The following is a 24474-nucleotide window of genomic DNA, read 5'->3' as shown; positions in this document are numbered from 1 at the left end:
GGGTTCCAGCCCCCTGGGGTACTAGACCCCCCTTCTCCACACTGGAATTCCCAGTGGATGGAGTATGATGGAGATGCCCCTCATCAGGAATCAGGGCTGCCATCCCCTCTCCCTCTGGAAGACTAGATGCCCAACAACCCCAGTTTCTACTCCCTTGGAGACCAAGATATACCCCCTGCTAGGAGTCCAACCTCTCAACTCCTTTCAGGACACAAGTCTTGGTGTCATGATCCGTGGTCCCCAGAGAAATCAGGAGTCCTGTCCCCCAGACTCTATTTGCCTTCAGGACCCAGGAATCCGGGTAACTAGAAGTCCCACATCCCAACCAGTAGCCAGAGCCCTCTTCCCCCTCGAACACCCAGGATACTGAGTGGCAGCCCGCCCGCCCCCCCGCCCCCGTTATCTCCGAGGCCCAGACACCCCATGCCAGAGTCTGGACCCCCAAACCCCTTCCTTCTAACGGGGACTTGGAGCCCCCCGGCCCCTGGTGGAGCCAAGCAGCCGGGAGGCCGGGCACCCCGGGAGCCCCGCCTTCGCCCCACCCCTCACTGCGCGGGCGCGTGGGGTGCCAGCACCGCCTCGGCATCGGCCAGCATCTCGTCGAGCGCCTGCAGCAGGACGCCGTGCGCCGCGCGGTAGCCCAGGCCGCCGGTGGCCGCCGCGCCGCCCGCAGGCCACAGGAAGGAGAGCGCACCCAGCGCCGCGCCCCCGGCAGTGCCCTCGCCCGCCCAGGCGCCCAGCCTCGCCTCCACTTCAGCGCGCGTCACCGGGCCGGGGAAGCGCGTCCGCGCTGCCAGCTCCCCAGGCGCCAGGCCCAGCGCGCGCTCGCGTCGTGCCAGCGCCGCCGGTTCGAGCCCCAGCGCCCGCCGCCACTCCGCCAGCTGACCCCGCAGCAGCGCCACGTCGCACGCCCAGCCCAGCCCTGGTATTGGGGCCGCCGCCGCCGCCAGGCTAGCCAGCAGAGCCGGCCGCCACGCCCCGGCCCGCAGCGCCGCCGCCTTCGTTCGGGCCGCGCGAGGAGACGCGGGCGGCAGCGCCAGGAGCAGCGCCCCCGCCTGCGCCGGGGGGAGCGCGCGCCGCAGCCACTCGCAGAGCCCGGGGAGTCCGCCCGGCCGCAGGGGGAACACGGGCGGCGGCGCTTCCTCGAGCACCTCCCACGTCTCGTCTTCCGGGCTCAATGAGGCCGCCCGCTCTGAGTCCCCGCTGCCCGATTTCTTCGCGACGACGCCAACCTGCTGCAAACTCTCATGGCCTCCTTTCTCTAAACCTTCCCCATGGCCTGCTTTCTGCGATCCAGTGCCATGTTTCTCCCTTCCCTCACTAGTTGCATTCTCCAACCCCTCTCCGCCTGCGTTCTCTAAGCTCTCGCAGCTGGGCTTCTCTACTTTTTCTTCCTCTTCCAGAGACTCTGGATCTTCGCCCTTACCATCTGTTCGCACGCAGACTAGCGGCGCATCTGGTAGCACCAAGGGCCGGACCTGAGCCCAGTCTTTCTCAGTGGGGGCCTCAGGGGTGACAAGGATGAGGGCGTCGTAGTGGGTTGGGTGGGGGGCGGCCGCAGTGCCCGCGGAGCCCAGAGGCACGGTCCAGAACACCACATTGGGGCGCTCTGGGGCCGGGTAAGGCGTGGTCCCCGCGGGCGCCGAAGCAGGCACCGCACCTGGGTCACCAGCATCCAACCCGAGTAGCATGTTCAGCACGAGGCCCACGTCAGCCGTGCCGGCCACGGCCAGGTCCAGCCGTGCGCTGCCCAGCCGCTCCAGGCCCGCGCGAACCCACGACAGCACCGCCTCCAGGCCACCGGTCTCGAAGGCCTCACGCACAGCCTCCAGCTCTGCTGCGCCCAGTACCTCGAAGCCATCCTGAGCCGGTGGCAGGAACCTGTGGGGACAGGGAGGGATGGGGTCATGGGCAGAAGAGGGGCTAAACGCTGGAGAGCTGGGCTAGGAGGACAGGACTGGGTTATGATGACAAGGGCGGGGCTTTCCGAATAATCTGAGTGGGGAGCTGGAGCGGGAAGCCAGACTGATGGCACAGCAAACAGAAACCAGGACTTAAAGCAGGGATGGGGCGGGCTGATTGAGCTTCCAACAGAGCTTAAAATGGGAACCCCACTAAGTCTTCTCCCGGATACAGCCTTTGGGACCCGGCTTTTCGTGCAGGGTTAAGTAAAGGCGTGCTGGGCGGGGCAAAACTCACAGAGGTTGGGGCTTGGAGCAAAGACAGAATCGAGACTGTATTGTGGACTAAACGAAAGTCGAGCACTATTTGACATGGGCAAGGTCACCATGGGCGCTCTGTCCTAGACTAGGCATGAGGAGGGGAGTAGGGACCAGTGAGGGGAGAAGCCTCATCTGCTAGTTCTTACCACGGGGGATGGCTAAGGAATAAAGACGAGCAGTGGACCTGGAGGAGAGGCTGCCCCTCTCTGAGCCTCATTTTTGACATCTATAAAATGAGGCGGCTCGGGGTTGGGGGAGAGAATTCAGGAGGTAGGCAGCAAGTGGGCACCGAAACCAGATGGGATTAGAGAAAGGAAGTGGGGGAGGGCACCTGGAAATAACAAAGCTCATTGAGGGTGGGGTCGCTTGAGAACCAAGCTGCTGGTGGGAAGGACGGAGAGGACTTAAGAGTCTTGGGGTAAAATTTTTGCGGGGATCAAAAGCTTGTGTGATGAAACTGAGCCTTCCTTCAAGCTTTCGCCTGGGGCAGTATTTGCACAATAGGTCCCAGCCTCTCCTAGAATTCCTGCTGGGGAGCGGGGCTTGTGACCTCGCCTGAGGCAGGAACTGGATGACAGATCGGGACCTCCAGCTGACCCTTGGCTGGGGGTGGGCCTAGACGTGAGAGAACAGTCAAGCAGGACCTGGATGAGGGAGCAGGGCCTGCAGCAGGTATCTGGTTAAGGCTGGCCCCAAAGTCGCTGGGGGAGGAGGTCTCGCGGACCTCAAAGAGTCCCTTATCGGTGTGAGGTCTGTACTAAAGTACCAGGCCTCCCCAACCCACCCAGAAAATCTGCGCTCACCTCTGCAGCGCCTCCGCCTGGCTCCGCAGCGCCGCGCGCAGGCGCTCCAGCTCCTCGCAGCCGTCTCTGCTGCCGCAGTCCGCCGGCAGCACGAAGAGAGCCGCGGCCCCCAACCCCGCGCTGTCCAGCAGGGCCGCTGTCTGATCCCGGGCCTGGCCTTCATTCTGTGAATCCCCAGGACGGAGGTTCCGCACAGCCAGCAGCGGGGTCCCTCGGGCCAGGGCGGCCCGCGCTGCCTCCGCCAGTGCGGGGGCCAAGGGCTCCCCGTTCCCCTCGGGGCCTGGCAGCACCAGTACTAGCACGTTGGCCTCGGCCGCCCAGGGTCCCGGCGCTGCGGGTGGGCAGCTCAGCTCGCCCAGGAAGAGGCCTGGGCCCGCAGCTCGCAGGCTGGGGATCCCGGAGTCCGGCCGTCCGTCGGGGATTTCTACCATCTCCACAGCTTTGTCGCACAGCGCTGCGATCAGCGCAGACTTTCCCGAGCCCGGCGGCCCCAGGAACAAGGCGGTCACGTCACCCCGCGGCGGAGGCATAGCTGGAAAGCAAGGGGTGGGGAAGACTGGGGTCAGGGAGCCCCCAGCCTTTGTCTTTTCTAGCCGCCCCAGTCTGGCGTCAGACTTCAGTCCTCCACCCTGTTCCCTTCTTCCATTCTCGGGTGTCACTCCCAGGGACCTAGGAATCCGGCGCCCAGACCCTATTCCCCAGGGACCCAGGCGTCCTTTCCGCTCTCCTAGATATGTTTCTCTCTCTGCTTCGAAAACTCAGAAATTCGGCCTCCAGCCCTCTCCTCTCTCAAGGGTACAGATGTTCCCCCCACCCCCTTCCGAATCACTAACCGAGCCAACGGCCGGCACAAGGGAGAGCGCAGCTGATGGAGGCTGGTCAGCCGCTGAGCAGCCCCGCCCCTGGAGTCCGGCGGACGGAGGCCGAAGAGCCTAGAGCGCGGGGATTTGGGGATGTCCAGACACGTCCCGGGGACTCTAACCTGACGTCACTCCTTTTAGGAGGGGGTGTGTCTTGGAAGCGTGATCTCCGGGCGCAGCCCCTCGCAGCGCCTGCGCAGAACGGCCAAAGTGCGTTCGCTCCCCAGCTCCGGCTGCCGCAGGGCCTAAAACAATGAGCGAGCCACAGCGCCTGCGCGCCAGGAGCGCCCAGCCACACCTGCGCAATGAGCTTAGGTCCTCACGGCACCGGTGGCTTGCAACGTCATCATAACGCATCCCAGTGCGGAGAAGGACCCCACCCGCTATTTTGAGGGCCGGTTGGCGCGACTGCATCATTGCCGGATGGCAGTCCAGGATCTCGGCTTCGAGAGGCTCGACAGGCGAAAGGGCGTGGAAACCACCGGGACTTGGAGACTCGGTGGGCCCTGTCCTGCTTCCCTCCGGGTGGCGGCGCTGTGACGAGCGACTGACAGGCGCAACGAAAGGCAGCCCTGTGCTGTCTGGAGAAAAAGCAGAGGCCTGGGCTACCCGCCTCGGGAGGAGGGAGCCAAGGGCAGTGCTGGCAGCAGCGGGACACGGAGGCTGAAAGCGCGTGGGAGGCGGGGGCTCTGGGTGGAACAAGAGTTACAGGATGTCAGAGAAGGATGTCTCCCGGGAAGAGGCGAGCTAAAGCGTGGGTACCACTACCTGCCTCAAGACACGTGGGAGAAACGGGAATGAGGCTGATGTCAAAGATCAAGGGTCCTGCGCTGAGTTCAGGGAGTTAGTTTGATGTAGAAGGTCATAGGTCTCACACAGGTGAGAAGGCTCTAAGGGGAGTCACAAACCCCGGGGAGTCAAATGGTTTGGGAGGGTTGAAGCTTCTCTAGGGAGAGCTCCATCAGGTTAGAGTTCAAGGAGATGGTATCTCGTGGGGGGGTCCAAGGCTGGCAAGGAGAGCCTCTATGTCAAAGGTCATAGGATTAGCGGGCCCTCTAAGGCTGGCGAGAGATGAGCGACTTCACTTGATTTACTATTCTATCATCCGTGCTCCTCTCTTGACCAGAGGGGTCCCAGCCACCATGGAGGACCCGCACCCCAAAGAGATCATGGAGCAGCAGGATTCGTCCAGGGAAAGGAGTCCCGGCAGTCCAAGAGGCGACATCTGTGAGTACTGCTGGCCAGAGGAGGGTGGGGTGCAGGAGCTGATGCTAAGAGGATTTCTATAGCATTTTAGTGTCCAAGGTGCTGCAGGGACTTGCCTGTTGGGGTCCTGCCCTACCAGGAAGTGCCACTCCCCACCTTCACCCCCATTATGCTCAGATGTCCCCACCCTGCTCTGTCCACATAAGCATGAGTGGGATGCATTTCAGAGAGACAGAGTGGCATCAAGAGGCTTCGGGTGGGAGATGCAGCTGGGAAAGGGCAGAGACTGTGAGAGGAGCCCTAAGGTTCCAGTCCCAACTCTGCCCCAGACTTCCATTGTGACTTGGGCCTCAGTTTCCCTATCAGTCAAAAGGGGTTGCCACTGCTCACCTCACAGGGCTGTTATGGGGATTAGTGACAAAAAAGGGGAAAGCTTGATATTAATGAAGGTAGCCAGTATGACATATAATAATAGCAACAGCTTCTACTGAATTCTTATGATGTGCTAGGCGCATTCTAAGAGCTTAACATTCGTTATCCCATTCAGTCCTCCTAACAGACCCTGTAAAATTGGTTACTATCACTTGCAGAAGAGGGAACTGTGGCAAAGAGAAGTATTTGTAACAATTGGAGGCAGTTATCAATGCCCTCCAGCCAGAGACCACCAGAACACACCTGCAGTTGCACAAGTTGGGTTTATTGCTCACTGTACTGAGGAAGTGCACACACACCATGGGGGCACTGTGGGGCACCTCAGTAATAGAGCGTTAGGAAGAACTTATTATAGGATTTCGGCTTGTGATAGGTGATATGGGGAGGGCTCAAGGAAGAGGGGTTTTGCTCTGGATTGGATGCTGCCAGGAAGCAGGGGCAATTGTATGGTTGGCTATCTTAATAAATCTTATCTAGAAGGAGGGTGGAACCAAGCGAGGTGCAAGCTGATTGCAGCAGCAGCAGGCACTCGTGTGAGCCAGGATGGGGGGCGTCTGGTCATTTCTGTGGTTTGGACAACATTCACCGTTGTGTCTGCGTTCAGACGTTATTATGGTGTGGTCCTGTTGTCTTGTTGCGTCTTAGTCACACCATGGCCTTGTCTGACGATGTTCTGTGAAACCGTTTATGTTCAACAGGAGAACACCAAGGCCAGCTCCCAGCTGTCGGGCTGCTTTTCTCCTTCTCAATAGTAATACTTGCAGACCACTGTGTAGCACTGTTCTAAGTTCTAAGCACTTTATATCAAAAAATTCATGTACTCCTTCCAACAACCCTATGAGGCAGATACTGAGAGGGTTATTACCCCATTTGCCAGATGAGGAACCTGTTGTACTTGCCTAGGAAGTGGCAGAGCTGGGACTCGGTTCCAGGCAGTCTGGCCCCAGAGGAGTCTGGCTGGAAGGGCAGACTCCCTGGGTTCCAGTCTTGACTCCACCATTTTCATTTCCTAGCCTCATGACTGTGGGCAAGTTGCCTAACCTTTCTGAGCCTCAGTCTGCTCACCCATAAAACAGGTCCAATAAGAGTTTGCCTGTACTGCTTGCTGTCCAGCCCTGGCATAGAACCTGGCACATAGTAAGCACTGAATGTTAATTGTTGGCATGATTCTGGGGCTTGGGAGAGGTTCCTGGAGACTCCTGCTGGCCTCCCCCGACTTCTCCCCACGTCCCTCAGGCCACCTGGGGGTCCCACAGTGCACCCGCTGCCTCATCACCTTCGCTGATTCCAAGTTCCAGGAGCGTCACATGAAGCGGGAGCACCCAGCGGACTTCGTGGCCCAGAAGCTGCAGGGGGCCCTCTTCGTCTGCTTCACCTGTGCCCGTTCCTTCCCCTCCTCCAAGGCCCTGATCGCCCACCAGCGCAGCCACGGTCCAGCCACCAGGCCCCCGCTGCCGGCTGCACCCACCACTGCCCAGCCCACCTTCGCCTGTCCTGACTGTGGCAAGACCTTTGGGCTGGCTGCTTCTCTGAGGCGGCACCGCCAGGCCCACGAGGCCCGCACCCCTCCTGGCCCCTTCGCCTGCACTGAGTGTGGTCAGGACTTTGCCCAGGAAGCTGGGCTGCATCAACACTACATCCGGCATGCCCGAGGGGAGCTCTGAGTGCAGCTTAAGCCCTCCCCAGGGCAATGGGGGCTCTGTGGCTGGTAGGACCCTCCTCTGATATGGGATGGGGGCCTTGGAGGGATTTGCTCCCCTCCCTGGAAAGGCAAAGGGCTCCTGATAAAGAGGACCCAGAAGATGCTTAATTAGAGCTTCAGTCTTTGGAGGACACAGGCTTTCAGGGAAACAGTGAAATCAGACAACAGTGAGATCTTTTGTTTAAAAAAAAATGAGCAAGAGAGGGAAAATTGTTATTTGTATCTCCCTCATTCTCAATTAAATAGTTTGAAATCACAGCTAGCTGCAGATTGTGTAATCATCTTTAATTCTTCCCAGATGGATGCCGTGGGCTATAGGAGCAGATTGTCCTGGAGTTGTGCCTGAATGGGGGCAGGAAAGGTGAGGTGTTGCTGGCCTATAATGCCACTTGATGGGTCCCAGATGTGGAGCAACTTGGGCCCTTGGGGATGGGGCTGCAATGTTGGGAGCTGTACTCTGAGTCATGTGGGGTTGCAATTTGAGTCCTTGTCGCCTCCCACCCCTGCCAGCCTTTCCCACTCAAGGAGGGGCCATGGCATTGGATGGCTTTGCCTTCCCCCCACCCCCGATGATTTATTGCCCATTTAAATAACTTGATGTACCATTCTGGCCATGGAATATTTTTTATATGTGTAGGAGAGATGGCATCAATAAACTGACAGAAATACTATCTAAAAACAGAAAAGGTCTATATTAAAATGTCTAAACAAGGAACTGGCTTTTGAACATGAATTCCCAGAGAACATAAGAAGGGCACGGGGAGGGGGAGCTCCGGGCAGAGCTGGCCCGGCCCTGTGTGGAAACTGGTTTGGAATCAAACAGAGATACCTTCTGTTTCCTGTTGTATTTGGCCAACAGTGGGAGATTTCCCGTTAAGATCCTATTTTCAGCTCTTGAAAGGCCCAACCAGGCCAGTTTTACCTTCCTGCATTACCTGCCCTGCCCCTGGAGTGGTTAATGTCCTGCATGCAATAATCAGAGACTCTATTTGAATTGAGGGATGTTTTTAAAGCCCAAAAGTGAAACGGATGTGGCAGAAACTGATAGCTGTCTTCCAATTTTTAGCTAGGCACATGGTGGCTACGAAGACTACATTTCCCAGATTCCCTTGCAGCTAGATGTGGCCATGTAACTGAGTTCTGGCTAAATTCCTAGTGGGAGTCCTCAAGCTTCAGAAAGGGACATGCCTTTCCTCCACCTTCCTGCCTGGAATGTGGACATGGTATCCAGCCATCTTGGACCATGAGAGCAACACATGGGATGGCAGAGCAATAAGAGAGCAGGAGCCTGGGTCCCTGGTCAACTTCATGGAGCAGAGCCATTATACCAGCCCTAGAACATCCACTTGCATACTGTCTTGTAAGCGAGAAATAAACCTCTATCTTGTTTAAGCCACTATTATTTTGGGTCTCTGTCACATGCAGCATAATTTATAGCCTAAGGAAGACATCTGCAAACTATGGCCATGTCCATCCTGCCTCTTGGTTTTGCAAATAGTTTTTCTGGAACACTGTCATGCTCGTTCATTTACGTATTGTCTATGGCTGTTTTCACATAGAACAGCAGACTTGAGTAGTTCCAACAGAGACCGTATGGCCCACAAAGCCTAAAATAGTTACCATCTGGCCCTTTACAGTAAAAGTTTGCCGACCCCTGGTCTAACTGATAGACATACAACCTACTCTCAGCCTGGAAGCAGGATTCCCGCCCTGGGAAATACTACCTCTAGCAGGAGTCTAGCAGGAGTGGGGGGTGTGTGTGTGTGAGGGGTGTGTGTGTGTGTCTAAGATTTGGGGAAGGGATCTAACCTGGATCTCTTTGCTGGGGTGACTTATGGGGAAACTGGTTTGGAGGAGGTTGGCCATCACTTTTTTCCAAGTTATCAAATTCACTAAAGCCAAACATTTTCTCTGGCTCCTGGTGAAAGCCCAGAAGTTTCTAAGTCAGATGTTTCACACCACTGCCACAGTGGCTCCACCAAACCCAAACCTAAGGATCTAAGCCCACATTCTTTCCCCAGGTAGAGAGCAGCCTGCCCAAGTACACCCTTGGCTTCCTGTTCTCTCTACACTCTCCAGATGTCACAGATTCCGAAGACTTTAAATAGCATCACTGGGAAGTTCCAAATCTTTATCTTCAGCCCAAACCCCAGACTTACCTACATGAGATACAGCCACTTGGATGACGAATGGGAAACTTAAAACGGGTCAGCGTGACTCCTGCCTCCACAACTGCCATCGTCTTAGTAAACTGCGCACTCGACTTCTAAATTCCTGAGCCCGACTACTCCTCACCCCAGCCCCACTCTCCTGACTGTGCCCCTGCTACCACTGCAGCCCCCTCGAGTCTCTACTACAGGGCACTCCTCATTTATAAGCCTCCACTGACATCCCATAAATAACACCCACAGACCGTGCCCAAGCCCACAATACCCAAGAATGACCAGGCCCCAGCCCACTCAGCAATCTCAACTCCCTCCCTGCTCTATCTTCACTACACTCCCACCACACATGCCAGGCTGGCTTCTGCCTCAGGGCCTTTGTACTCACTGTTCCCTCTGCCTGTAGTGCTCTTACCCAGAACTTCGCAAGGCTGCCTCTTCATTATTCAGGTCTCAACATGTGCCAGCTCCTCCGAGAGGCTCTCCTCGACCTGCTTGGCTAAAGAAGCACCTCCAACCCTTACCCTGATTTAATTTCTTCCTAGCACTCTTCAACACCTGGAATTATCACACTTTTATTTATGTCCTTATCCGTATCTTTATGCTGGAATCCAAGCTCCTGAGGGCAAGTGTCCTGTCTGGCTCACTGCTTCATTGCCAGCACCTAGGACAGCGCTTACCACGGAGGCTCAAAAAATACTCTTGACTGGGCGCAGTTTACGTAGTGTCTCTCGGCCTCCAGCTCTTCCACATTGCTCTGTGAACTATGCTCCCCAGACTCCCTCGAGAGCAGGCTTCCTTAAGTTCTGCCCCTGACAGGTATGGGCAGAAGGAAGTAGGAAGACAGGGAAGGGACTCCCCTTGCTTTGGGGTCTGGCTGGCACCCCTCCAGCAGCAGCTCGGGGTCCAGTACTGTTCTCAGCAGAAGGCAGCGTGTCCCTCTTGAGGTCTGAGCACCACCTGCGTGGCACCTCATCACTGGTCCCTGCTCCAGCCGCACGTGGCCTGCCCTCCAAGCTCCTACTGGGTTCTGGTAATCCCACTCTTTTTGTATCCCAGTCCTAGAGGTGGGGGCTTCTTGCAGACACTGATTTCTCGGTTACCTCCCTTTCCCACGTGTCAGCTTTCAGCCTTCTAACACCCATGTAACCAATCCCCTGTATTAAACCCTCTCTTTGGGATTCCTAGCTTGGCTTCCATAGCCTGACTGGGCCCTGAGGAACTAAACGAACCCACTGGCAGCAGACCAGGTCTCTTGATTCCTAGTCTCTCGTGATCCTTAGGAATTTCTGCTGATGAAAGGATAATTCTCTACATCTGTGCTTAGAAAGCCCTGTCTTAGGGCAGAAGAGGGCTCAGGCATGCTGCCCTGGGAAATAAAATCCATCTTGTGGGGCAGGCCCCGTGGCTTAGCGGTTGGGTGCGCCCACTCCGCTACTGGCGGCCCAGGTTCGGATCCGGGCGCGCACCGATGCACCGCTTCTCTGGCCATGCTGAGGCCACATCCCACATACAGCAACTAGAAGGATGTGCAACTATGACACACAACTATCTACTGGGGCTTTGGGGAAAGGAAAAAAAAAAAAAAATCCATGTTGTTTTAATGAGCTGTGAATTTCTCCTTTGATGATTCTGAGATTCAGTGAGGCTAAGCCATAGTGGTTATACAAGTCTCAGTTCAGAGTGGATAAATGTCAGGTTCTGAGATTCTGAGCTTCTAGGATGAAGTGTGGGTTTTGAAAGATGCTCTAGTCTAAGATATGGTAACAGGCATCAAAATGCAAATACCCTTTGGGCCATGTAGGTACCATAAATTAGTGAAGCGAGCAGGGTGTGAGGGGTCCAGATACCAGATGGTGGGGACTGAGCATACGGGAGGGAGTGCCCCATTAAGAGGATGTCCCTGTTCAGCAAACTACCGCCCCAAGGGATTGTGGGTTTAGCAATCTAGAGCTCACAATTTTTCAAGAGAAGGCAGAAACTTCCATTTTTATGTGAAATCTCCCATTTTTAAATATTGGTAACAGATGTGATTATAACACCTCAGTAACTCTGTGGAGATCAAATACACTCCTGCCAGTCAGACGGTGGCTGTGGACCACAGACTGCTACTTCTGGTGGGTGGCTCAGTGGCTAAGAATGTGCACCCTGCATCCAGGAATCAAACCTGTCTGGAATCAAACCCGGGCTCTGCTTCTGTGTGATCTCCAGCAGACAATTCAACCTTTCTGTGCCCCAGTCGTAGCAGTTGTAAAATGGTCATGATAATAGCCCCTGCGCCTCTAAGGATTATGACAATGACTCAGACTTAGAGGAAAAGCCAAAGTCAGTATAATGGCCTACGCACCTGGCCCTTCCACCAGTCTTCCCCCCCGCCTTCCTCAGCAACAGCCTGTGGCCACGTGTGCTCCTCCACACACATCCCAAGCAGGCTCCAACCTCAGGGCCTTTGCACTTGCTGTTCCCACAGACAACCACATGGCTCACTCCTTTCCCTCCTCTAGGTCTCTGCTCTGATGTCACCTTCTCAGTGAGGCCTTCCTGACCACCCTATTTGTAACTGCTTCACACACACACAAGCCTCCCCACCCCCTTCCCTTTTCCTCCACAGCACTTATTACCTTCTGACATTCTATACATTTTATACATTCGACTTACATATCTAATTACATATCTGTCTGTCTTCCCCATCATAATATAACCTCAACAAAGGCAGGGAGTTTAGTTCACTGTGTTCACCGCTCTGCTCCCAGCTCCCAGAACAGTGCCTGTAGCCTGCAGGTGCTCAAGAAATCACTGTTTAACGAATGAGTAAATAACAGTCCCTACCTCATAAGGATCCGATGCGACTGTCCATATAAAACGCTTAGCCCAGGGCCTGGTCCACTGTGAGCGCTGACTTAATGATGGTCATTACGGTAATTCAGGTTCTATTCTGGAAGATTCTTAGCTGCCAAGCTTCTATGAGTTAACACACGTAAAGTGCCTCAGAATAGGGCTTGGCACACGGTAAATACCCAGTAAATGATAACTATCATTATAATTAGGCTTCTATTTTCAAAGGAGCTTCGGTGCCAAACTTCTGTGAATTACTACTTCCCATCTCAGAACGAGAGCCAAAGTTTCGACAAGGCCGTCATGAGCTGGCCCTCTGCTCCCCTGTGACCTCATCCCTTCCTCCCTCTGCTCCAGCCACTCTGGCCTTCCTGACACGCCGGCAGGCTCCTGCCTCCTCCCGCCCACTCATGTGCAGGGCTCCCTCCTTCAGGTCTCTGCTTAGTTCCCCGTCACCTCCTAGGGAGGACCACACTATTTCAAATTGCAACCCCCTTCCAGAACTGTCCACAGCCTTTACCACCATCCAGCATATGCTACATCTTACTCATTTACTGTCTGTGCCCACCAGCGGCCCCTTCCCGCCCCCACGGAAGCTCCAGGAGGACAGGATTTTATTTTATCCACCGGTGTCTTCGCAATGCTTAGCACCCAGCAGGTCCTCAAAAGCTACTTGTCAAATGAGTTAACAGATCCCAGCCCCTACCTCACAGAGTTATTCTAAGGACCTGATGATCTCATGCAAATCACATGCAGCACTCTGTGAGCACTGGGAAAGTGGCAGCTGTAATTATAATTAAGGTTCTATTTTTGTAGGTTCCTAGATGCACAGCTTCTAGGAGTCAATATGTACAAGGCTCCTGGACTGGTGCTTGGCACCCAGGAGGTGCTCAGGAAGCACAGCTGTGATGGTCACTCAAGTCCTCTTTGTGAAGGTTCTTAGACGAGGTGGCAGAGAGCACTAGCGGTCCTCCACAAACCCCTCGCTGCTTTCCAGGCACTTGGCTGACCACCTTTCCCAGACTCCCTTGCAGGGAGCCGTGGCCATGTGACTAATCTCTCGGGAAGGGAGGTAACTGGAAGCAGTTATGTGCCACTTCTGGCGGGGCTTGTGAGAGAACATGTGTCCCTCCCGGGCTCCCTTTCCTCTTCCGCCAGCAGGACCCAGGCCAAGGCCACCTGGCCATGACCACGTGGATGACCACAGGCTTAAGGGATGGCCTGCACCCCAAACCACCATATGGAGAAGGGTTACCCGCCCACCTGAAACACCCACGCTGGACTATTATGTGAGCTAGAAACAAAATTCTGTTGTATTCAGCCTGTCCATCATGGGGTCTATGAGTAAATACACGGAAACCACATTGAACATAAGCACTTAGTAAATGTTAATTATCGTGGCAACAATGACCCAAAGGTTCCCCCAAGAAGGAGCCCAGGGGGATGGTGGGATAAATGCCCAGGTGCATGCCTCACACTCGAGTGTACACATGCACAGACACCAAATACACATGGGACCGACACACACAGAATTTGGCTTTTATTCTGGCCTTCACACATCTACTGCTAAGACGACACAGATCGGCGGTACCCCATCCCCCAAGACCACGGCGACCACCCCAATCTCCTCAGTCCCCTCCTCCCACCCCCCTCTGCCAAGCTGCCTGGTGGGGGCTCTGCCTACACCTCCCCCCGGGCATGCAGCATGAAGTGCCCATGCAGCTCCCCGAGGCTGGCGAAGGAATCCTCGCACTCCGTGCAGTGGTAGGTGCCCTCCTCCTCCTCCTCCTCCTCCTCCTCCTCCTCCCGCCCAGCTGGTCGGCCCTCCCCAGCCCGAGGCGGCTCCTCCTCTTCCTCCCCGAGGGCCCTGCCTTCAGGGGCTGGCGCTTCCTGGGGGGCTGTAGCGGGGCAGCAGAGCCGGCAAGGTGGGGTGCCTGGTGGGGCCTCCCCAAGGGGTGAGCGGCCACAGAGCTGGCAGGGCTGGGCTGGGGGGCCCGGGGGCTGGGCTGCACGGGGGGCCCGGCGGGACGGGCCGCCCCGGCCCCCGCCCAGGCGCTGCTTCACCTTGTAGCCAGGATCATATTCAGGGTCGTCAGTGGTCTCCTCTTCCTCCTCCTCCTCATCTTCTTCCTCTTCGGAGTCCGGCTCTGAGAGAGTGTATTCGGAGTCAGAGGAATGCTCGGGGCCTGTAGGGGTGGACGGGGAAAAAGAGCAACATCAGAGGACAGAGGGCTGTGCCCGGCTGTGCCCTCCCTGAGCCCTAATCAGACTCACCACAGTACGGAGAGGGTAGCCTGGGCACAGCCCTGCCCTTCCCCACAGATGCATCCCCGTCACATGGAACAGGGCCTGGCACACAGTAGGTGCTCAGAATCTAGGTGTCAGGGAAATGAATGTCTTGCAAGAACTGTACCTTAGGGGTTTAATGAGGGCCAAGTAGCAGCAGGAATAATAAAAACAACAGAAGCAGCATCCACTGCTGTTTTAAGAACAGTTTAGAAGTTTAAGAATCCCATTCTTAGCCAGCCCCGGTGGCCTAGTGGTTAAGTGTGGCGTGCTCCGCTTCAGAGGCCCAGATTCGGTTCCTGGGTGTGGACCTACACCATCATCCGTGGCCATGTTGTGGTGGCAACCCACATACAAAATAGAGGAAGATTGGCACGGTGTCAGCTCAGGGTGAATCTTCCTCAGCAAAAAAAAAAAAGAACCCTGTTCTTATATATTAACTCACCTAATCCTTATAACAACCCTTTGAGGGAGGTACTATTATCCCTAAGTCACAAATGGAGACACTGAGGCACAGAGAGGTCGGGCGACTCACTTGCCTCCAGTGGCACAGCTCTAACAGGGAAAGCTCAATACGGGTAATGGCCTACACTGGATCCCTGAAGGGAGATGGACGAACATTTGATCACGTGAACAGGTATTTAAGCAAATTAAAACACACATATACGTGTACCTTGATAGATGTGGTTTTATATATAAATACCTAGTTAAGTGAGTTAAAATATTTATTTCTAAGTACAGATATATTACTGTGATTTCATGGGTATGAAGGACATGTCTAGGAGAAGTTCCGATTACAGAAAGGAAAAGAAATTGAAGTCGATGTACAGGAAAGAGTGACAGCAGCAGTGGTTATGGGGGGGTGCACACACAGGCACGGGTTGGGGAGCAGGGGCATCCCACGACAGCAGCACAGTGGGAAACACCAGCTTCTTCAGGCGCAGTGGCAGGAGCCTGCCAAAGCATCTCCTAGGACTGCAACAGCCTAGCCCTGCATCCACCCCGGCCCCCCTTCCTCAGTGTCCCCAGGCAGCCCAGAGGGATCCAGTTAAAAGTGAGCCAGCCACACCGGGCTCCTCACTGTTGCTCAACACCCCAGGCATGCACCCGCCTCAGAGCCTTTGCCACCCTTTCTGCAGATGGACTAGGGCTCGCTCCCTCCCCTGGGCCACGTCTCTGCTCAAGTGTCACCTTCCCAGTGACACCCTGGTCACCGTGTCCCACCAGCAATTCCTCCCCAGCACTCCCTACGCCCCTAACTCTGCTTAATTTTCTCTTCAACTTATCATATACAACATCTACTTGTGTGTTTACTGCCTGTCCCAGAAAGCAGGGACTCTGTCTGGTTCACTGCTGCGTCCCTAGCATCTAGAACACTTCTTCTGAGCCTGGCATTCAATCTGACAAACCTTTTCTAAGGCTTTCACACACGCTGTTCCCTCTGCTGGGAATGTCTCGCCCTTGTTTTTCCCGTCATCCTTGAGGACCCAGTAGGAGGCCGTCCCAGATCTCCTCAGCCCAGGGAGCCAGTCCCTTTCTTTGGCCCTCCCGCTGTCCTAGCCCCAAGCCTTCAGGGCTGTGCCTGTCCATTGTCCTTTCCCACCAGACCAGGGGCAGGCCTGGTCTGACCCACCACTGGGTACCCGGCATCACCCGCCCCAGAAGAGATTAGAAATGTGTGCTGAACGTCCCTCCCTGCAGCTCTCCTCTTTGTCTCTCACTTGTTCCTGCCTTTGTCCTGCTGTCTCTCTGCTATTTAATAAACGTTTCCTGAGGCCTTGACGTGGGCTGGTCCCCCTGCCTGGAATGCTGTTCCCCACTCTGTTTGCCTGGTGACCTCCTGCTCATCCTTCAGGACCCAGCACAGGGTCAGTCCTCTATGAAGTCACCCCTAATCCCCTAGAGGTCTCTCCCCTGCTCCCTCCCCCTGGCCTGGCATCTCCCCTTGCCACAGGCCTAGAGGCTGTAGCCATCTGGGCCCCAGTACGTCTCCCCCATCAGACTAGGACCCACCCCCTCAAGGCCTGGTCGGACTCACCTTAGGGTCCCCAACACTGCCCAGCACAGGACGTGTGGGTTGAATGAACAAGGATGGCCCCAAGGCCCTCATCTCCCTGCTCCAGGCCCTTGCCTCTGCTCTTCTCCCACCTGGGGCGACCTTTTCCTTCTCTATTAGCAAACTCCTGCTCCTCTTTAAGGCCCCAGCTCACACAACACCTCCTCTGTGAGGCCCTCCCTGACTTCCCAGGTGGATGGTGTCTCTCTCCTTTGGGGTCCCCCTGCCCTTGCCCCCCCTACACCCTGATCACCTGGGCAGTAACCCTCTGGGTCTGGAGACTCCTAGAAGGCAGGACCTAAGTCTGACCCATCTCTGTGTTCCCAGAGATGCTGAGCATAAGTCAGCCTCAGGAGACCTTTGCTGAATGGCTGCAAAACACAGAGGAAATATCTCTGGCTTTGGGCTAGGGGCCCCATCCCTCTTTCTCCTCTGACCTCTGACTTCACACCACCCACCCTCCAGGGTCTTCAATGCCCTCTATGACTTCACGCAGTTGGCCTGTGAAAGGCAATGAGGTCGTCGTCCACAGTGACCAGTCCTTCATGTCCACCATGACTTCCAGGACCACCAGCCCTTCTGTGCCCACCATGCCTTCTCCAGCTACAAGATCCTCAAAGCCCAGCATGTCTCCAGCGTCCACTGGACCCTCCATGCCCACAGCGTCTCCCAAGCCTCCCGCCTCCTTGAAGACCACCAAAGCAGAGATGCCCAACAGCTCCTCAGTGCCCACCAAGCCACTGACAGCCCCCAACTTGCTCACGAGCCCGAGCAGTTCCAAGTCTACCAAAGGGGCAGGTACAAAGCCAGCCCCTTCTAACCAGCCCAGCAGCAAGTCCCGAGTCCACAGCAGGGCAAGAACATCCAGCAAGGCCAGCACTGATACCAGGGCCAGCACTGACACCAGGGCCAGCAAACTGAGCAAGGCCAGTGGAGTAAGACACCACCAGCGGAGGGGCACGCAGAGCCGGGGCAGAACTCCTGGCAGAAGGGGAAGCCACAGCTCCAAGAGGTCACCCAGTAGGGCCAGCACTCCCAGGAGGATGAGAACTCATGGTGCCAGACCCAGCAGGATGAGAACTCCTACTTCCCAGCAAAAACAGAATAGAGGGAAGAGTTACAGCCGGCCTAGAACTGGCAACCAGGAAAGGAGTGAGAGCCAGCCTAGAGATATGAGCAGAGAGAAGAACTACAGCCCACCAGGAGCCACGAGTATGGAGAAGAGTTCCAGGCTGGCTGTAACCAGCAGTACAGCAAAGAGTTCCAGCTCCACTAGAACTCTCGTCAAGGAGAAGGGTTCCAGCCAGTCTCCATCATCATCGAGGGTGAAGAGTTACAGTCAGATGATCAGCTGCAGCAGGGAACGGAGTTCCAGCCCCATTGAAGTGTCCAGCAGGGTCCAGAGTTACAACCAGGGTAGTGCCCCCAGCAGGACCCGAAGTCACGGCCTGTCTGGCGCCCCCAGCAGGACCCAAAGTCACAGCCAGTCTAGCGCCCCCAGCAGGACCAAAAGTCACAGCCGGTCTAGCACCCCCAGCAGGACCCGAAGTCACAGCCTGTCTGGCACCCCCAACAGGACCCGAAGTCACAGTCTGTCTGGCGCCCCCATCAGGACCCCAAGTCACAGCCGGTCTAGTACCCCCAGGACTCGAAGTCACAGCCAGTCTAGTGTCCCCAGGACCCGAAGTCATAGCCGGTCTAGCACCCCCATCAGGACCCGACATCACAGCCGGTCTAGCACCCCCAGCAGGACCCAACGTCATAGCCGGTCCAGTGCCCCCAGGACGCAAAGTCGTAGCGGGTCCAGCACCCCCGTCAGGACCCGAAGTCATAGCCGGTCTAGCACCCCCAGGACCCAAAGTCACAGCCAGTCTAGAACACCCAGAAGGGCAAGAAGTCGCAGTCGGAAGAGGGCCCACAGCAGGATGAGAAGTCACAGTTGGAACAGAAATCATAGTAGGGCAAGAAGTCGTACCTGGAAGGGAAGTCCCAGCCAGATGAGAAAACATAGCCAGTCTAGAACCTGCAGCAAGGGGAAAAGTTATAACCAATCTAGAACCCCCAGAAGGGAAAGAAGTCACAGCCAGTCTAGAAGCCCCAGCAAGGAGAGAGATCACAGACAATCTAGAAGCCCCAGCAAGGAGAGGCGTCGCAGACAATCTAGAACCCTCAGCAAGAAGAGAGGTCGCAGACAATCTACAACCCCCAGCAGGGAGAAAGATCAGAGCCAATCTGGAACCTCCAGCAAGGAAAGAGATCACAGCCGATCTAGAACTCCCAGAAAAGAGAGTTATCACAGCCGATCTAGAACCCCCAGCAAGGAAAGAGATCACAGCCGATCTAGAACTCCCAGAAAAGAGAGATATCACAGCCGATCTAGAACTCCCAGAAAAAAGAGTTATCACAGCCAATCTAGAACCCCCAGCAAGGAAAGAGATCACAGCCAATCTAGAACACCCAGAAAAGAGAGCTATCACAGCCAATCTAGAACCCCCAGCAAGGAAAGAGATCACAGCCAATCTAGAACTCCCAGAAAAGAGAGCTATTACAGCCAATCTAGAACCTCCACAAAAGAGAGGCATCACAGACGATCTAGAACCTCTAGCAAGAAAGACCACAGCCGATCTAGAACCCCCAGCAAGGAGAGCAAGCCCAGCCAATCTACAACCCCCAGAAGTCTCAACCGGAAGGGATCCTCCAGCAGGGCACAGAGTCCCAATCAGAATAAAATACCTACTGAGACAAAGAGCCACTCCCCCTCAAGATTTCTTAGTGGAGCCCCAATCCCAAGCCACGACAATGTTCAAGCCAACACCACCACCTCTAAGGCCACCTCACCTGGAGAGAGGTCCTCATCATCTTCTTCCAAGCTGGCGTAGCCCCCAGTCTCAGCTGGCTCACGGGTCTCTGTCATGGCCAGGGGAGGGGACAGGAGACAGGAGCAGAGCAGCAGCTGGGCAGTGTCCCTCCCTGGCCAGCTCTCCACAGCCACAAGTTCTCTAATGCAGGATGTCGGCAGGTAGAGAGGGATGCTGGATAGGGGAAGGAAAAGCCTGTGGTGACTCAATAAATTTTTACATAGCATCTGCCTCCCCAGCTGCATGTTCAGTGCTGGGGACAAGGCAAAGAAGGCCCCAGCTCTGTCCCTGACAGCCTACGGGGCCTTGGCTACAGGCCTCGCCACTCTGGAGGCCTTAATTTCCCCATCTGGGCAACAAAACTGTCTGTGGTTCTTATTCGATGGGGTGAGGAAGGGTAACATTCCAAATATTTAACAGCAGGTACTAGCATGGGCACCAGTCAGAACTGAGAGCGGAACATGGTCCCATGCCAGGAATTAACCCTTTAGTTGCTGGACTATAGGAAAGTCTGAGGCTGGGGGAGGGTCCAAAGTGGAACCTGGGGGTAGGGATTACCTGGTGTAGTGGTGATATACCAACCAGTCTAGAAGAATTTCAATACTGGAACAACTGGTATGGATGAACCAGTTTGTGAATGTCAGCTCTAGTTCTGTATCAATTTATACCTTGGCGAGATAGTGTCTAGGTTGGTTCGTTTTTTTTTTTTCTGGTGAGGAAGATTGGCCCTGAGCTAACATCTATTGCCAGTCTTCCCCTTTTTTTGCTTGAGGAAGACTGGCCCTGAGCTAACACCTGTGCCAATCTTCCTCTACTTTGTATGCGGGTCACCGCCACAGCGGTGGTGTTGATAAGTGGTGTAGGTCTGTGCCCGGAATCCAAACCCGCAAACCCCGGGCTGCTGAAGCAGAGCGGCCTTAACCACTACGCCACTGGGCCGGCCCCGTGTCTAGGTTTGAATCCTAAATCTAGCCAGTTTCCTTCTCAGTACAAAAAGAGCTTCTGGGGCTTAACTCATGTACCCCTCATAACCATGTTGAGACAGATTATTATCTCCTTAGTACAGAGAAGGAGACTGAGGCACAAAGAGGATTAACAAGTAGCCCAAGGTCACACCAACTGGTAGCTGGGTGAACTGGGATTTGAAGCCATGTCATCCCACTTCTCATAAAATGATCCCTTTGCTGAAAAGAGTTTTTGAAGATTCAGTAGGCTCATTCGCATAAATTGCTGGTATGTGGCAGGCACTCCATTAACAGTGGGTGTTACTCCCATCCCCAAGCCTCTATAAATCCCACTCCAGCCATTCCAGACTTCTCCCTTCTCCCTGCGCATGCCAGGATTTTTCACATCTGTGGGTCTTAGCAAATCCTGCTGTTGCGTTCTAGAGCGTCCTCCTTTCCCCTTGTCTGCTTGGAGAACTCCTATTTACCCTTCAAAGCCCACCTCAAACACAAGAACCTCTGTACTTCTTCCCAATGCAAATACCACCCCTGCCTCTTCCAAGAAGCCTTCTCTGACTCCTCTCCTTCCTCTCCCTCTTCACCAATACCTCCCTACACACATACACACACACAGACACAGACACAGAGCACTTCTTTTGTCTCTCACTGCACTTCCTAACAGTAGAGAGCCAGGCAGAGCAAGTCAGTGAAGGGGTTGGCAGCCTCAGCTGCACCTCTTATACACTACGGACGGCACTGGGCATACAATGCTGGAAAGTACACCATCCCTTCAAAGCCTGGAGGTCAAGTTTAATGCTGGGGACTAAAGAGAAAAAGATTAGGATTGAAGCCTGGAGGAGGCCGGGGGATGAGAGGGCTGCCATCAACGGCAGGGGGGCTTTCTAAAGACACTTGGATGGGCTTTCGGGACAGAGGATTTATAACTGGTAGGGGAGAGTTCTCATAACACCCTATTGCCTGTTCAGCCCCACTTACTTTGGCAATTCTATTTCACACCTCGATAAGCTTGCCAGATTTAGTAAATAAAATCAGACGACACCCAGTTAAATTTGAATTTCGGATAAACAACAAAGGATTATTTAATATACATATGTTCCTTGCAACATTTGGGACGTACATTTCTAAAAGATTATTTATCTATCTGAAATTCAGGGCTTTCTCGATTTTAACTGGCAACCATACACCAGGGGCAATCAGGACTTCCCATGAGATTACCAGGAGACATGGCTCACCAGTCCAGCCTACCCTGCCCCAAGCCCACATCCAGAGTCCCCTTCCAAGGCCCCTTCCAGAGTATTCCAGAGGTCAGGTGGAGCCATTCAGTAGCGCACAAGTCCCATTCCTACAATGACTACGGCGGCCAGACTGACTCCCACGATCTTAGAGGAGCATAAACGAGACTCCCTCACTACCGTAAGGAAAACACAGCGCCCAAGAGACCCCACAATGTCCCAAGCCCATAGCAACCAACTCCCAGAAAGCTCTGCGCGAACATAATAGGCACGCGGTCCCACAATGCGAGGGCAAGGAGGCCAAAGCAAAACCTTATGAGGGGCAGTAAAGACCAGTCCCGACAAAGCTCTGCGGCAATTCTTCCCAGGATGCCTCGGGCCTATAATGACCACCCTCCAAGGTGCTCTGCATCGAAGCACTCTAAGCTTCGAGGATGCTCAGAGGAAGGGGTGTGACAAAAGGGACCGGTTCCCCACAAGGAGCTAAGATAATTCTTCCCCAATGCACCAGGCCCATAACGACTAGCGACCGACTCCCACAGTGCTTTAGGGCGGGGAGTCCTGTTTTCCCAGGATGCCCAGGGCTGCACGGAGCCGCGTGGGGGGAGAAAAGGCAGCCTGGGCTCGCCCTCAGGCCATCACGGGCCAAGACCGCGGCCGGCTCCTCGGTGGCGGGAGCCGTCACTCCCATCATGCAGCGGTGCCGTAGCGCCCGCTTCCCAGCATGCCCCGCGCGCCTCCATCCCGGACACTCACCGGCGCCGACGGCCCCCGCTCCGGCTCGGCGGCGGCGGCTGCACGCCCGGGCTCTGCGCCTGCGCTGCTGGTGGGGTAGGAGGGAGTGCGGGGGGCGTGAAGAGCCTAGGGCGCTTGCGCGGAGAGATGGACCGTTCCTGTCTCACAGTGGGAAGGGGGGTCTCCGAGTCGGGCTCTCGACGAGGCCCGCGCAGGGGGTTTCGGGCTTTGCCCCCCGCTGTCCGGGTTTACTTGGTACAGTCCGCAGCCCGGCGGAACGAGAAACTGCAAGACTCGCGCGTGCTTGAGCGAGCAGGAACGCGCCTTGTAGAAAATAGGATGCGCTGGGGGTGGGGGGCGCCCGCTCTGCCTGGATCCTGGACCTGAGGCCTTCTCATTTGCATAATCTTCGCGCGGGACAATGGGAGGCCTCGGGCGCTGAAAGGGGTGATTTGCATATTCCCCGGAGAGGCCGTACTTCGGAGCGCAGTGATTAGCATATGTGGGGTGGGGGCGCCTGAGCAATGCGCGTGCGCACAGGGACTGCGGACTAGCGCGAAGCGGGGAGCCTTGTCTTAGGATCAGTTTGCATCCCGAGAGCGGCTACAAGGGCTAGGACCCTTACCAACCCTCACAACCCTCCCCGCTAGCCAGGATAAATATTTATTGCTCTCCTATGTGTCAGGCCTTGTGCTAGTGGGCACTATGGTTTCCGCAGTGAACAAGAGGCGCCCCAGTCAAAGGAAGGAGATCCACACATAATCAACCACAAGCCAGAGCGGTCAAAGTTGGGATGACTGGAGCATAGGAAGCTGTGGGAGCCAGAGGAGGCGCCTGCCCCAGCCTGGAAGGCTTCCAAGAGGTGGTGATCTTTAAGCCAAGGATGAATAGAAGCCAACTAGAGAGGGAATCTTTCTGGCAGAGGAAACAGCAAGGGCAAAGGCCTAGAGGCAAAAAAAAAAAAATGCATGGTTTGAGGAAGTGAAAGCAGTTTAGTATGCCTGGAACAGAGAGGGGAAAGTCTTCTACAGGTGATGTTGAGCTCAGACTTCATGCTGAGAGTATAGAAAGGTATTGCAACATTCCAGGCTTCTAGGAAGTGACTCATGTTCCAGCTTAAAACTTGCTAATGAGATCTCATTATACTTAGAAAAAAATCTAAACTCTATCATGGCCCATGGGCTGTACACAGCGTCTGGCCCTGCTTATCTCTGACCTCACCCACCTCTCTCTCCTCTTTATATCCACTCCTGTCTAGCTCCACTTCCCCTCAAACACCCCAGTCTCTTTACCGTCTCAGGCCTTTGCCCATGCTGTTCCCTTTGCCTGAAAATGCTTTTCCCTCTGATCTTTGAATACTTGCTGTTGTGCTCCTCATTCCTATCTTGGCACAGATGTCAGTCTGACAGGTTTTCTGGATCTTTCTAACATAGCACCTCCAGATTTGCTTTCCAGAAGGGAGCAGGGTTGTGGATAAAGCAGGACTGGCTGTGAGTTGATGGTTGTTGAAGCTGTGGTGAAGGGTGCAGGGGACTTCATGTTCCTGTTCTGTCTACTTCTGTATGTTTGAAGTTTTCCAATAATAACAAGTTTAAAGAAAATGGTAGCCTACAGCCCCTTACTCTGCATCTTATCTTAATAGCACTCATGGCAATCTGAAATTCAGATTTTGCTTCCTTGCTGTAGTCTGTTTTCCTCATGAAAGCTTCATGAGGGTAAGAATAGAGTCACCCTTTTTCATTTTGGGTCCTCAGTGCCTAGAAGAGGATCAAGTTTCAGATTAGCGCTAAGCTGTCTGAAACACCTAACATTTGCCTGTTTTATTCACCATGGCATCTTCACGCCTTTGAGCAGTACCTGGCACAAAGTAAGAGGTCAATATATTTTTGTATCTAAAATTAGAATCACTCACCTAAAATTTAGATGAATGAATGAGGAGCCTGGAATGCTAGGCTAAGGAGCTCTGACTCGATCTAGAGGTGACAGGGAGCTACGGAGAGGTTTTGAGAAGAGCAGGGACAGATTTTGTTTGACAGAGCGAGGTGTGAGTAATTGAAATCTCCTTTGGAGAGTGAAGTTGGGGGTAGGGGGTAGGCCAGGGGAAGGGTCCAGGCCATTGG

General features: G+C 54.9%; 4 protein-coding genes across 5 annotated transcripts; 2 read left to right on the top strand and 2 right to left on the bottom strand.

Annotated features, from left to right (window-relative positions):
* Positions 1-400: 400 nt before the first annotated feature.
* IRGQ (immunity related GTPase Q) lies at positions 401-4302 on the bottom strand. 2 transcript variants are annotated; one of them, XM_087421639.1, is made up of 3 exons: positions 4008-4302; positions 3026-3557; positions 401-1881 (listed from the first exon to the last, which is right to left on the bottom strand). In XM_087421639.1, exons 1-3 carry the CDS (start codon positions 4300-4302, stop codon positions 546-548), a joined length of 2163 nt encoding a protein of 720 aa, XP_087277765.1. In that variant the 3' UTR covers positions 401-545. The 2 variants fall into 2 exon arrangements, with proteins under 2 accessions (XP_087277765.1, XP_087277766.1); XM_087421640.1 differs by lacking the exon at positions 4008-4302 and adding an exon at positions 3859-4001.
* A 194-nt stretch (positions 4303-4496) lies between these two features.
* ZNF576 (zinc finger protein 576) lies at positions 4497-8997 on the top strand. Its single transcript, XM_087421643.1, has 3 exons — positions 4497-4639; positions 5012-5112; positions 6760-8997. The coding sequence occupies exons 1-3, from the start codon at positions 4611-4613 to the stop codon at positions 7185-7187; spliced, it is 558 nt and encodes a 185-aa protein (XP_087277769.1). The 5' UTR covers positions 4497-4610; the 3' UTR covers positions 7188-8997.
* A 4589-nt stretch (positions 8998-13586) lies between these two features.
* Positions 13587-19542, bottom strand: ZNF428 (zinc finger protein 428). The gene is made up of 2 exons (XM_004440117.3): positions 19403-19542; positions 13587-14408 (listed from the first exon to the last, which is right to left on the bottom strand). The coding sequence occupies exons 1-2, from the start codon at positions 19476-19478 to the stop codon at positions 13903-13905; spliced, it is 582 nt and encodes a 193-aa protein (XP_004440174.1). The 5' UTR covers positions 19479-19542; the 3' UTR covers positions 13587-13902.
* Positions 17084-19443, top strand: SRRM5 (serine/arginine repetitive matrix 5). Its single transcript, XM_087421638.1, has one exon. It carries the CDS (start codon positions 17110-17112, stop codon positions 19441-19443), a length of 2334 nt encoding a protein of 777 aa, XP_087277764.1. The 5' UTR covers positions 17084-17109.
* Positions 19543-24474: the final 4932 nt, after the last annotated feature.

Source organism: Ceratotherium simum, chromosome 33, assembly GCF_057802395.1.
Source record: "Ceratotherium simum simum isolate JZ-2026a chromosome 33, ASM5780239v1, whole genome shotgun sequence".
Taxonomy (NCBI): domain Eukaryota; kingdom Metazoa; phylum Chordata; class Mammalia; order Perissodactyla; family Rhinocerotidae; genus Ceratotherium; species Ceratotherium simum.
The sequence above is the reverse complement of the archived record's forward strand: the minus strand, read 5'-3'. Positions and strand labels throughout refer to the sequence as shown.